Genomic DNA, 14,175 nt, shown 5'->3' with positions numbered 1-14,175 from the left:
TGTTCCTACTAATTATAGCTGGTCATTATCAACAGAATATGGCAGCCATCAAGCTAAACTGAGCTTCAAATTTGCACCTAATGGAATTTATATTACAAATGAAGGAACTAGCTTAAACAACATACATCACCCACTGTCCAACTTGGTTGATCAAAGGTGCAATCAATCTAACTCACAAAGACGTATAGATTCAAGGGTTAAAAGGACAAAAAATGGAGAAAAATTTGAGTACAATTCCTTTGGAACCACTACTTTAACACAAGTATTCAGATGTCCCGTAGAGCTGGCTCATCACTCCCTCGTTGGGATCCTCCAAGATCACTACTACTAAATGTTCGCTTGCTCATGTTAGCTCGCTGCACTAACCTTACCAGTGCTTGAACCACTTCTGACATTGGTGGTCTGAATTCAGGTTCCGGCTGCCCCCAAAAATAAAATTGGAAGGTATTAACAAGCATGGTACAAATATTTTCAACATAAAATTAGGGTGAATCAAAATGTTGCTGACAATACCTGAACACAAAGAGCAATAACATCGGCAAATCGAGAAAGAGACTTAACAGGATATAGCCCTTTCAGTGCAGGATCAACCATTTTAGCCAATGCATCAATATCATGGAGTTGAGGTGTTGCCCATCGAACCAATGACTGCTCAGATCTTGGCCTTGAGCTGTTTTAACAATCAGGACAAAGCAAGGCGACAACATTATATTATGCATAGTTTCAAAACAACAACTAAGCCTTACTCACTAGGTAAGGTCGACTGCATGAGAGCTCAGTCAAATTGCTCAATAAAGTGAAAGTGGACCAAAAAGTTGTTAATCCAAAATTATGTTCAGGCATCTATTTATATACATTAATATTTCAATTGTTTTACTTTGTAATAATATATATCTATCAATTGTAGAAAACAGTTTAGGTTAAAGGTATGGCAATCAATCACCTGTCAAATGGTTTCCGTCCACTGAGAAGTTCCAACATGACAACTCCAAAGCTGTAGACATCACTTTTCAAAGTATATTGACCAGACAAGGCAACTTCAGGTGCATCATATCCAGATCCAACATTATGGTTTAATATCTGAACCCGAAACCCAAGTTAGAACATCAATAATTTTATCAAGTTTATGTCACTGGGTAAAAGGGAAAAGCCACATTTGTTAAGAGCATGATCAATATTCTTGATGAAGTGAGAATAACAACAAAACACATCCAAATCCAATGGAATATGTCAGACAACACATAGATTTTCTTGTCCATATTGGTAAATTACAAAGTACGTAGTGTGTTTGAACCCTTGGACACATTTTACCTTGTTAAATTTAAAAAGTTGGCCCAAAAAAGAACATTTCCCAATCAAATAGCCAAGGAGCCAACTAGTGCGCTGTTATTATTCTGAGCCAATAGATGAACTGACTCAATTCTACAAGTTACTGTATTCATAATATAAATATTACTTGTGTAGCTAAGTTCATATTGTCATGAAGACTGGTGCTATTGGTAACTCAATATATTAAATGTTCAACCATTTGCTTTCTTAAATGTCATTAATTCAACAAATTTGGCAGCCTCCATAACAAACAGGAGTCCAAAGAAAGTAATAAAAATTGAAATTGACAAATTGATAATGATTAGCATAGCCTAAAAATATGTGGAAAACTAGCAACAGAAACCAAAAAAAAAAAAAAAGCACAGTATGGCCAGATAAAATCACATCCAATTATTACATTAATTCACAACATTAAGTTTCAAATTTTATAAAATCAGTAGATCACCTGTTCTGCATTTGGAATATTGCTCGCCAATCCGCTGTCTGAAACATGAGGATTAAGCTCTGCATCAAGTAATATGTTGGCTGACTTAATATTCTTATGCACAACTGACGGTGAACAAACTTCATGTAGGTACCTATAAAAGAAATTGTCGATAAATTTAGGTCATTTGGTCTCAAAGATAACATTTGGATTGTTTACAATGTTGGCTCACTTAATATTCTTATGCTTGATGTCCAACTACACGATGCCAGATATTAAAAATCAGGTAGAAACTTCTATATTGCATGTAAAATACTTTTTACTTAGGTAAAGTGGTACTTTACTATTTACTGAGTGTATTGAGTTTCAAGGTGATAGTGGATCAAGTTTAAACTCAATTCCCATGTGTAGTTCATACTATTTCTTCCTGCTTTATATTTACAAATTTTGAACATTAGATATAGTATTAATCTGGACTTTTTTTTATCAGGAAAACAAAAAGCAATTTATAAAGAAAGATAACCATAATTTAAATCAGTCAAACACATAAAGGTCGGCATGCAAGTTAAACAGGGAGCCAAGCAAAATATATAAAACAATGAAATAGAGGAAAGAAAGAAAGAGCTAAAAATTCAATGGAAAACAAGATTAATAAGATTAAAATAATTAATTGCGAATAGATGCAAAAAATCCTCACAAAATGCAATATTAATACCATTAGTCCACAACTAACTTACTCTAAAGCACGTGCAGTCCCCAGAGCAATCTTGACACGGGAATTCCATATCAATGGTTTACTATATTCATCTGATAGGTGAAGGAAGTCATGCAGTGATCCATTTTTATGAAACTCGTATATTAAGAGGTGTTGTCCATACTCAGCACAATAACCTACAAGTTCTGTCACATTTGGATGATGTAAGTGGGAGACATTTGAAACTATTTCTGTAAAATCTTCTGACCAATCATTGGGAAGGACAGATGAATCTATCTTCTTGACTGCAAGAACCTACAGAATTTTGAGAAATGAAAAACAAAAACAAAGTCAAAATCATTAATTATTTGAAATCACAAGCAAGATACAAGGCTTGGTCCACAGTAGAAGAATTCATGGTATTTAATGATATATTAGCTAATATCTGCAGTGTTTACATAAAAATGATTTTCCAGACTTCTTTGAATTATTATTTTTTTTGGGGATGGGGTGGGTTGGGAGCTTAGGGGAGGAAATGTTGGAGATTAAGAGACCAGAGGCACAAAAACTAGCTCAACCTTATGTGATATCATCTATGAAGCCTAGATACTTAGTACGACACGAATATGATACAATTCGGATACGGAAATATGGAAAAAAAATTGAAATTCAAGATATGATAAGGCTTAGATACATTAACATGAATTTAAAAAAATAATATACTTTATACATATACAAAATATTTATACAAAGATATTGATAATTCATTTATTTAATGTGTTATATTTGGATATTAATTATCACATCTTACAAAAAAAATATACATGAGATCGTATTTTTCCTTTGTCTAAGTAACTAAGTAAAAATATTTTTTCTACTATAAACACAAAATAATTACATACTTTACCCTTATTCAAATTAGAATTCCACAAAAAGAATTAGTAGTTCTATCCAAAAGAAATATAAAACTATCACAAAAAGAAAGTCTTGTCTTTATACTATTTAATTCTATCTAAATTGTATTGAATAATTAGGAGTCATATTCCAGTCGTATCTAAGCCGTATTAGATTAGAAATTAATTTTTAAAAATAAATTAAACTATAGATGCTTGAGATAAGTATCTAGATGTATCTGATACGTTTGCTGTTTTGAAGTGTCCGGGCTTCATAGGATATCGTCAATAAATGAGTTCATGTTAGTGTATGGATCCTAGTGAGATTTGATCCCCTTTCAGGGAAAATTACACAGTAACACTAATCTGGATATACTAATCCTTGCCATTGGAATCAGACATAGAGTCAAATTACAGAAATAACAATTAAGAAATACCTTTCCATCATCAAATTGAGCACGGTACACACGCCCAAAAGACCCCTCACCAATAAGGTGATCCACACTGAAACTATTAGTAGCAATCTGCAGTTCAGCTATAGAATATGATTTTACATTTGCAGGAGCTGTAACAGTCTTCTTCACATGTGTGGGCTTCTTGGAGAATTCTTCATCATCAAATGATTTAAGACGATCAATAGGTGGGGGTTTAAGATTTATTGAGGCAGAAGTATCAAATGTCTTCAAGTCAGTTACAGAGGAAGTTTGCACAGTCTTTGCTTCTGCATTATGACACACGTCAATTTGGATAACAAAGTCAAAAAGTAGAATAACATAACTACAAAATGTTGAACTGCATGCATGAATTTGGTTTTACTAACAAGACAAAGATAGATCAGCATTATATAACAACAAATAAAAGACAGTCAGATTCTTAAATAGTGAAGTTTGGTAAATATTATAATAGATTTCTCTAAGCTGGCAGCCATAAAAATGTTTGCCATGGTGCCAAGCATGCTCCCCTGCCATGGATCCCAAACCCACACATCCCATATGCATTCAATTCTTGCCCAACCACTCACACCCCACCCCTAGGACAATCTGTTGGCCTCCCATTCATTCTGTCATCCCTCCTAACCTACCAACTGAGTATATGAATGGCCCACCCACATTCCTAGGCCCATTCAAGTGCAAGCTATGCTTCCTCCTCCAACCCAGGCTAGGAGTGTATCGTTTACCAAAATAATAGATGGAATTGCAAAACTCATTTATCAAAAGCAGACCAAGTATGAGAACAATAAATACAGTACATGGTTTCTGCAAAAATAACTAACCTATAAAGTGAAAAACTAATAGAATAAAAAATGAAAAATGTGATAAGAATAATAAATACAGGCAACATAAAAATAAGGATGGCCTCATATGATAAAAGGAAAAAAATTTAAATAGCATGCAAGGTGCAGACCATGCACTTCATTCGAAGGAAGAGGATCCTCCAGCTTTTCTAAATCTGCAGATGACTTCTTGGATTTTCTCTTCACCAGAAAGAATGCTACTATTGCCCCAACGACAATGACAGATATCACAATTCCAGCTATGCCCCCACCTCCTATACCAGATTTTTTGCCCTCACCAACTGAGCCACCGCCAGCATCTGAGGGGGTGGTGCTTCTACCACCAGATTTGTGGGGTCTGTTGCTTTTAGGTGCTGGAGGTGTTCCAGGAGGAGGTGGGGGTGCAGGTCCAGAGCTCCATGCATTACCAGCAGTCCTGTGGTTAAAATTGTCCAATATTAGAGTTTTACAGAAATTTACAATAAAAATCATAGTCCTAGTCATCACACTGCTGATGGTGGGAAATTCTTACCGTAGGTTTATTTTTTTCAACTGTTCTGGTATCCATCCAGTAAAATTATTGTTTTCCACATTCCTGAGAAGAATTTAAGAAGATAAATACAATTGGCTTTAAGTTTTTCTTTATGGAAATATAGGAAAGGATATTCCAGCTGTCATATGATATAACAGAGACGCACAGATCATCCAGAGGCAGATTAGCAAGGACATCAATAGTGCCTGTAAACTGGTTGTTTTGCAGATACCTGCACAAAGTAAACAAATCAACTCATGCAATCAAGAACATGTGAGGTATTAACAGAAAACATCAACAATTAGTAGTATATTTACATGGTAGTTATGCGTGAAAGTGAGCTCATAGTCTGAGGGAGGTCACCTGTAAAAGAATTGAAGGAGAGATCCCTGCAACAAGAAAAAGATTTTATCCCACTTGGTCCTGAATTGTTTGTTACCAAGAACCAAAAATAGCCTCAACTGTGAGGCGTATGCAAATTATGGAATTACCAAAACCATATGACATGAGAGATGATGCAATAGCATAAGTAAATATGGACCTTTTTCACATCCAAAATGTCTTAAAATGCACTCAGAAGTAATATTGTGAAATTATACACTGCACATACAAAATGGTAATTAATCCAGAAAATCATCATTAAAACATCCACAAGATAAAAAAGATCAACACTTTATAGTTAAGGTAACAATAACTTGACGGCCATCTAGACTACTTTTTATGCAGTTGAAGAGTTGGAGGAAATCTCACAATTTGGAGAGGGTAGAAAGATTTTGAAAGTCAACACCCAGTCCTTGCTGGAACTGATTATGACCAAGATTCCTGCATAAAAACAATTAAAAAAATTAGTCTAGATGCTTGCCGTGGTGCTTATTACAGTACAACTATGATAAACAAGAGGATAATTACACACAGGTCAGTAAGAGAGGTCAAGTTAGAGATAGAGTAAGGGACCGTCCCAGTGATGTTATTATCAGCAATATTTCTGCATACAAAGAACTAAGAATGATAAAAATCATAGTCATAAATAAAACACACTGAAGAATAAAAACCACACACACACACACACATATATATATAGAAACATACAAGCGCTGCACATATGGAGGAAGTTGGTATGGTATGGTGCCTCCAAGACTGTTGCTACTCACGTCTCTGCAAAAATTTTCAAGGTCACAACAATAGTAGTAATGCATAGAAAACTAGATATGTAATCGATGAGACCATTAATCTTACAGGTTGGTCAAAGATGTCAAGGCTTGTAATCCATAAGGCAAGGTTCCAGTAAGTCCAAGATTAGATAACTTACTGAGAAGTAATGAAACAACATTCACCAGTAATCAGCATCAAAAGTAATCACGATCAAGTGATATAAAGTGAAGAGGAGAATGAGACTAACATCTCCGTAACACGGTTGCCTGAGCAAGTAATGCCTTTCCAAGACTGTCCACATGGATCATCACCGTTAGCAGGCCAACCTAACTGAGATAGTGAGTTCAGATTTTGAAACAAGGCCCTCACAGCAGCAACTGCATAAGACACTCAGGAAAAGATATTCAGCAAACCCAACACATATGTTTGGAAATTCATATTATCAAATAGATTATGGCCTTGCCATCATTCAATGTACATATTTTAAGGTATAGATTACTTTTAAGGAAAAGTGAATAAATTGGAGCTTAGTCTTGAATACAAATTCAGAAATGATCACCGACACTGAATTGATCATTCATCTTATTGACTAAAGCAGTTGAATGTTTATAAACATCAAGGGGTAAACAGAAAAAGAAACCCAACTTTCACCAAGGATTCTCAAAAAGTTGCATCATAATGTCTTGGGTGGAAGTAATATGGATAGGAGATTATTATTTGTTTTTGTGTGCATAGATGTTAGTGAAAAATAACAGTACTGAATACTAGGGAACATGAAGAAAAACCATTCAAAATTACATCACCTAGCCGGTATCAAAACTTTGAAATTTTGAGGATCATAATGCACTGCATAAAGATCAACTTTGGGAATGTTATTAGGAAATTTAATATCAGATGTTCACCAAGCAAACATCTTAGACTTTTCGAAGGGTCACAAAAGCAGGTTGCTGGGTGGATAACACGAGACAAAGTAAATTAGGCATGAACTATACAATACAAAAAAACTAAACAAACACGGACACACCTTAAATAGATAGCTAAATCCTAAAAGATTTTATGTCACTAATTTATAGATCAGAAGTTAGAATGGCCTGGTAATCTAGTACAGTAGTTTGGTTATTTTAATTACTTTATATGAACTGCTTCAAATCCCACATTTGACATATGGGTTATTTATGAGATTAAAGAATAAAGAACTCGCAACAACCCCAAAATGTCAATCGCTAATGGTCTAGTGTTTTGTTAATATTATTATTTAATCCCTTTGGGAAACAAAAGACAGTATTGTAGTGCGTTTTTGCGGCTAATCTAGGAGAATTTCTAGTTCTATTTAATTGTATGCCCAGTATAACACACAGAGGATTTATTTGCACATATAAATATATATAAGATAAGAAGTCAACTGAAGGGGAAAAAAGTGAAAAACCAAGTATGTCGTTCAATTATAACAAAAGATTTATGCAACTTTAAATTATCAGAAAGAAATTATTAAACAGGGTTATTTTTAATAGACTCTGAATCTGCGTTCCACCAGTGGGATAAGGCTTGGTTTTAGTTGTTGTTTGAATGTGTGTGCTTGATTACATAAAATTCTAGGCGTTTTATCCGTAGTTGATGACGTGACGTGTTGAACAGGGGGGCGGGGGATGGAAGAGAAGGTGTTGAACATTTCCCTGATCAAAAGTTCAGGGAGAAGTTTTGTCCCATGATTCAGAGACTGTTGTAGTAAAGATACACCGAAAGTGCAGAACCCATGGAAAGAAGTGAGAGTGAGACCTCCATCCATGGTTAGAAAACCAGATGAAGGCCTTCCCAATCCCATTTAGAGTGCCATCAACAATTGAATAATGCATGGTAAAGTTAGCACACAAAAGCAAAAGAATCTCTGTGAAAGAACTCTGATATAAGAACATTACGATTTATTTAGCATTTAGCAGAAGATATTCCATAAAAATTATGCAAGGAAAGTTAACCAATCCCAAAACAGTGTGAACCGACAATCTTACACAGAACAGATAGCTCAAACAGTAAAGGAAAAAAAGCATCATTTATATGTAGAGATCATTTGGCATGCAACGCCAGAGGGCACCCCAAAGAGAGAGCAAGCAAGCTGTCCAAACAGTAACAATCAGGGTAATAAAGTTGATGTGAGCCATTCAATAGATCAGCCACAAATCTTCTCATTGTTTCCAACTTTCAGTTCAGAAAAAGAAAGAAAAATAAAAACTGCAAACAATTTGTCAAAACTGTTTAGAGCACATGAACGAAAAACAACCAAAAGCGACTGAAATGGTGAAGAGAGCAAGTTAAGAAGCGTATAGCCCAATGCAAAAAGCAACAAGCTACAAACTCAAGGGGTGATGAAAAGGAGTGAAGTAGAAGAAGAGATTGACCATCACTTGGATCTGTGGCAGCGCCAGCATTGGGCATCCATGGAAGAATGCAGGTGCTGATGAACAGCAGAAGCAGCAAACTTGGAAGCTCCATCATCTCTCAAAATTCTTCCTACCCAGAAAGCTAGAAAGGGATTTGCAGTCAGCCCTTTTTGTCAAGTTCTAAAATTTTCTAATGATTTTATGGGTTTATGCTGCCCCCATAGCCAAGTAAAGCTGTCCAGCACGAATTGCCAGAAGAATCCAAAGCCACAGAAATTTTATTTACTTTATCACAGTCATCTTTCTCAGTATGAGTATTTATACATAAACTTAAACTCATACTTTAATAGGACATAATTATAAGAAATAATAATTTTCCTTTTCGAAGTTCTCTTGAGTGAGAAAGGAAAAATTTGTAAAGCTTGGTTCTTTTGAAGGGAGTGCCCACAATGTATCATATCTGTGTTGGGTTTTTCTTTTCCCAAATGAATAATCCAAATTAAGTAGCTTTCAAAATACACAGTACACGGACATGAACAAATGACACGTTTCTGAGTTTTTATTATATAATAATATATTTATTTTCTGTTTTTTATTTATATTGGTTAATATGCGAGAACTGGTATACGTGGCTTTCATGCCAACGGCTAAGCGAAACCTGAAGGCAAGTCAAAGAAACCAATCAATTACTTATAACGACCGTGAAGGGAAAATAAAAACAATATTTACAAAAAGAAAAAGAGTGGTACAAAACATTGACCATTTAGTGATGGGATTAATTATTATGAAATATAGAAGAATAATAGAAAGAGACTTTTGAACTAATACCACATTTTATGATGGCCTTGTTTTCCGTCTTTTTTCGCAGTAATAATGAGGGGTCAATAATTTCATAGTGTTGGGCTTTAGATTCATTCTGGGATGATACCATCATATATGCGTATAGTGTCTGACTCTAAGGAAATAAAGCCAAGCTTTGTACTGCAAAATGTTGAATTCAGCATTGCAGAAAGCCAAGTATTTGAGGACAAATAAGTAAATGCCCATTGTTGTCCGAATAAAAAGGTTTCACACTTTCACCTCTAACAGTATGTTTTTGTTGGGGTCGATAAAATAAGCTGCTTCAATTGAATCAATTTCAACTCATTTAATACAATGTAATATTTGAACTTTAAATTTATAATAAATTCGAGATTTTTCAGCATAAATTAATTAAATTTGATGTGAACTTAACTTAGTAAAGGCTAACAAAAATTGCCAAATTTAAACGTTAATTTTGCAAAACAAGTTTATTTTATTTTATTTTTTTACCTATAATGGCTAGTCTGGATGGACTAAAAAATTCTATTTTAACAACTCTAATATTTAATAACCTCTGGATTTAGGTAGTTTTTCTCCTTCTTTGCTCTTCATTCTTCCTCTCTCCAGTTTGGCACATTGATAGTGTGCAGCTTTTTTTTACTCATTAGATCCTCAAACATAATGTTTTTTCTCATCTAGACGATAAGAAAAGCTTCTGAATTATGATATTTCTGTTTCATTATGTAGGATGCTTGTTTAAATTTAAGTGCGAGAAATGATTATTAGAAAACAACATTGAATACGATAAAATGAATATAATTAAATTTTTTTTATTTTTATAAATATAATTAAATTTTTTTATTCTTTTATGATTTTATAAAATTAATAATTATATTGTTGTTATTTTAATGTAAGATAACATTGTATTATTTTAATGAATTTTTATACAATATTGAATACGATGAAAAAAACTTTTCAGGGAAATTAAAGGAGAGAGAGAGAGAGAGAGAGAAAGAAACTTGCTAAATTTCCAAAATATAATAAAAATTTGTAAGTTATGTAAAACAGTGATTTGAAATTAATCATTCCAAACTAAATTTACGACTTATGAAAAAAAAAAGGAGGAAAAAGGGTATAAAATTACCTTTAAGAAAAACAAAGAAATTTAGAATGGCTATCAAAGTCTTACATTTATGTAAGTCCAAGAAAATGGTCGAGAGATTGAATCTACAAAATGCAAGATCATCAATTTCTTGAAATTAATATCACCTCAACCCATTTAAAATTAACACTACAAACTTTAAAATTTTTATTTAATCCTTGGTTTATAACCATTTTTATGAATCAGTCCTTCCATCCAATTGCTATTGTGAAAACAAGTTTGAGTAGATTTAATGCTAACCTTTCATATATATGAAATATACACCATTCATTAAAGAAAAAGCCTTATTTGATTTGTAGACAAAAAAACATGGAAGAGATAAAACATAGAGCATGACAACGAATGGGGAACATCTGCTCGAAGACAACATTCTGGTTTTGGGGAGGGAGCCAGCCACGTCCCATTCCATTGTATATTTACTGTGCAAAAGCCACACTGAACAATGTTAATGTTTGGGAGTCGTTTCCTCGGGAGAAGCAAAAATAAGTGAAAGATTTCTATAGTGTTTTAATTATGTTTAAATTTTTTTTTAAAATTAGATTTTTCGTATGTTTAAGATTTTTTAATTTAAAAATTTTATATCATATGTTTCGATATCTATAAATTTGATAAGTATCTTATAGTTTCTTAAAATTGGAAGTTATAATTTCTTATATTAAAGAATATTTATATTTTTTAAAAATATTACTAATCTTTATTATTTATTTACATATTTAATATAAGATTATTTTTACAGTGTCTTATAAATTAATAGGACGTTTTATATGTAAATTTAAAAAATATTTTATATTTTCTTAAAATTAACGATTGCAATATATTAAATATTAGAAGTATTTATTTTTTTAATTAAATAACTAGTTTTATTATTTATTAATAAAAATTTAACTATAATAATTATTTTAAGTGTATGAAAGCATAGAATTTTTTTTAACTTTTAATACCCCATAAAAATTATTTAAAATTAATAAAAATAATTATTTTAGAAAAAGCATAAAATGTTTTCTTAATTTTAAAAGTATCGTGAAAATTACCTTTGTATTAATCCATTTCCATTCTCTTTTCTTATTTTTCAAACCCATTTCTTTTATGTCTCTCTAAACTTAAAAAAAGGAAAAGCAGGGAAATCCAAAAGTTAGGTGATTGTTATGATAGACAGAACCCAAACACATCACCTTCAGCAATGTTACACTTCCGTCACCACCCACCTCCCACCTGTTAACTAACCTTTGTTTCTGCCGACAAGTGTCATAATACGATCCTTTTTATAAAAATTCATTTTTTAATAACAATGTTTCACATAAACCAAGTGCTCAAATTAATCAAATTATCAAAAGTTACAGTAAAGTTGTTTTAAAAATTATGATAAAAGTATACTGGTTATATTTTTATAAAAAAAAATATTATGTTTCTTATTCTTTACTTAATATCTTGAAAGTATTCACTAACTTTGTTAAAATTAAATTAATTAACATATTGTTAAGAATAGTAATCAGATTTAAATTTAATGAATACCTGTAAAAATTATCTGAAAATGATCTGGGTGTTTAGTGTTTAAATGAGTTTAGATACCAGCATGAATATTTATTCATAAAAAAAATTGTAGATATATAGGGCCATTTTTACTAAACTACTTAACGTTATTCATACTCATATAATATATTCATAGTTAAGAATTGAATTACATTTTTTAAAATACTTTATATTTAAGTTACATTTGTTATTAATGATTTTTATTTTTAATTAATATTGGTATTATAATAGTATTTATATTTAATGCTTTATCAAATAAGCGTATAATACAAAGCATATACAAAATATTTTCACAAGTATAAAATGATTTAACAAATAAAAATATGAGTATTGACATTATTACTTAGAGTAATATAAATCTGAATATAACTAATTTTTAAAATATGATATAAAATTTGATATAATAATTCTCAATTCAATTCTTATATATCTCTTTACACTTTGTATTTCAACTTTCTCATTTTTATGTTTTTTTTTTATCTTTTTATATCATCATTAGTTATTATTATTATTTTCTCTCTTCTTTGCTTATTTGACACATGCAAAATGGTGTTAAACAATAGTTTTTTTTAATTAATGTTATCGATTAAAGTATTGACATAAATGAGATGAGTGCATATTGTTCTATTGTTATTTTAAATTAAAATTTTTATATAAAATATGTTTATTATTAATAACAATAAGCACACATGTACATAACAAGTTAAATATACTGATGAAATATGCACCATGTATCGTGTAATTTATCGTCTTGTAACTTGGAATAAGGGGTTTTTTTTAATAAAAAATACATATTAAAAAGTTAAAATAAAAAATATTTAATATTTTCAAAATATAAAACAATGCTACTTGAGCGTTAAGTTGTACTGTATACTTGTCATAGAATAATATTATTAATTTTAATAATTTTATAACTAACTTGGGTATTAACTATTTAAAGAAAAAAATTTATCTGATTTGAATAATATTATTTATTTAAAAAATGTATATTATAGAAAGAAATATTAATTATCGAAAGGTTAGATAATTTTATTGTTTAATAGTGAATTTTAAAATATTAGAAGGGTTTTGTGTGTTTGGTTGGAGTATTAATTAAATTATAATTATTAAAATACGAATCTAACGAACATAATCTAATGTGGTGGCGTGAGAAGTAGGTGTTATAATGCGTGTCACGTCAAGTGGCTTCCATTATAAGACAAAGTTTTGAAAACGCATGCCATTGCTAACCAAAATAATTTGAGAAAAAAAGTGAATAGCTGATTCAATGTTTCTCACAACCCCATATATCTTGATTGTTAGGTGAAGATTATTATTAAGATAGAAGTTATTTAATCACTTAAATAAAAGTCAGGTCACTTGTGTATTTTAAATAATTAATATAAAAATCATATCAATAATATATTTTAATTAATTATCAGCATAAAAATCTTTTAAGTGTGTGATAATATATTAATATTTTATTTTAAAATATTAAATAAAGTATCAATTTGATTTTTTTATAACATAAAAAAATCATATATAATATAAAATTAAGCCACGTATTACTGCGTAACTTATTATTTGATATTATATTCCTAGTGATAAAGCAAAATATTTCAGACAACATTTTTTATGTCCAAGAGTCTCAACTCGCCCTTTTTTCATGTGAACAAAAAAAACTAAAATATGGTATTTTATAAATTGTTAATAATATTTTTTAATATTTTAATTTTTTTTTAAATTGTCACCGGTGATAATTAGTTTTTAAAATTTTTTTAGAAATCATCATTCATAAATTTTAAAACTTCATAACTTTTCCTTATTTTATTAATATTTATATAAAAAATTGTCCTTGTAGATTTTTTAATATCATACTTTTATAATTTTTTTAAAATTCTATAATTTAGTATATATAATTTCTAAATCTCATATATATAAATTCTAAAGCTCGCAATTTACACAGCTTCTAAATAATGGTAAGGTACAAGATTCAGTGAATTATTTATTGCCAAACCTTCAACTACATTA

At 30.9% G+C, this 14,175-nt stretch overlaps 1 protein-coding gene across 2 annotated transcripts; it reads right to left on the bottom strand.

Annotated features, from left to right (window-relative positions):
- Positions 1-67: 67 nt before the first annotated feature.
- On the bottom strand, positions 68-9,002 carry LOC113862011 (protein STRUBBELIG-RECEPTOR FAMILY 6-like). 2 transcript variants are annotated; one of them, XM_027495160.1, is made up of 17 exons: positions 8,691-9,002; positions 6,545-6,674; positions 6,382-6,453; positions 6,235-6,300; positions 6,059-6,130; positions 5,896-5,967; positions 5,463-5,534; positions 5,312-5,377; positions 5,146-5,208; positions 4,745-5,049; positions 3,778-4,061; positions 2,645-2,762; positions 2,491-2,560; positions 1,775-1,907; positions 944-1,080; positions 514-670; positions 240-419 (listed from the first exon to the last, which is right to left on the bottom strand). In XM_027495160.1, the coding sequence occupies exons 1-17, from the start codon at positions 8,785-8,787 to the stop codon at positions 267-269; spliced, it is 2,067 nt and encodes a 688-aa protein (XP_027350961.1). In that variant the 5' UTR covers positions 8,788-9,002; the 3' UTR covers positions 240-266. The 2 variants fall into 2 exon arrangements, with proteins under 2 accessions (XP_027350960.1, XP_027350961.1); XM_027495159.1 differs by having other exon boundaries at positions 68-419; positions 2,491-2,762.
- Positions 9,003-14,175: the final 5,173 nt, after the last annotated feature.

Source organism: Abrus precatorius, unplaced genomic scaffold, assembly GCF_003935025.1.
Source record: "Abrus precatorius isolate BTA unplaced genomic scaffold, Abrus_2018 Scaffold3, whole genome shotgun sequence".
In the NCBI taxonomy this organism is placed as follows: domain Eukaryota; kingdom Viridiplantae; phylum Streptophyta; class Magnoliopsida; order Fabales; family Fabaceae; genus Abrus; species Abrus precatorius.
Note: the sequence above shows the minus strand (reverse complement) of the source record. Positions and strands in the feature narration are given on the sequence as shown.

What these genes read in the sequence shown, in the direction of transcription:
- LOC113862011 (XM_027495159.1), bottom strand. Translation starts at nt 8,787, where the DNA reads ATGATGGAGCTTCCAAGTTTGCTGCTTCTGCTGTTCATCAGCACCTGC. An exon ending in TTGAAAAAAATAAACCTACG is followed by an intron (nt 5,050 to 5,145) that starts GTAAGAATTTCC and finishes TTTTAACCACAG; the next exon opens with GACTGCTGGTAATGCATGGA. An exon ending in CTCAATTTGATGATGGAAAG is followed by an intron (nt 2,763 to 3,777) that starts GTATTTCTTAAT and finishes AAAATTCTGTAG; the next exon opens with GTTCTTGCAGTCAAGAAGAT.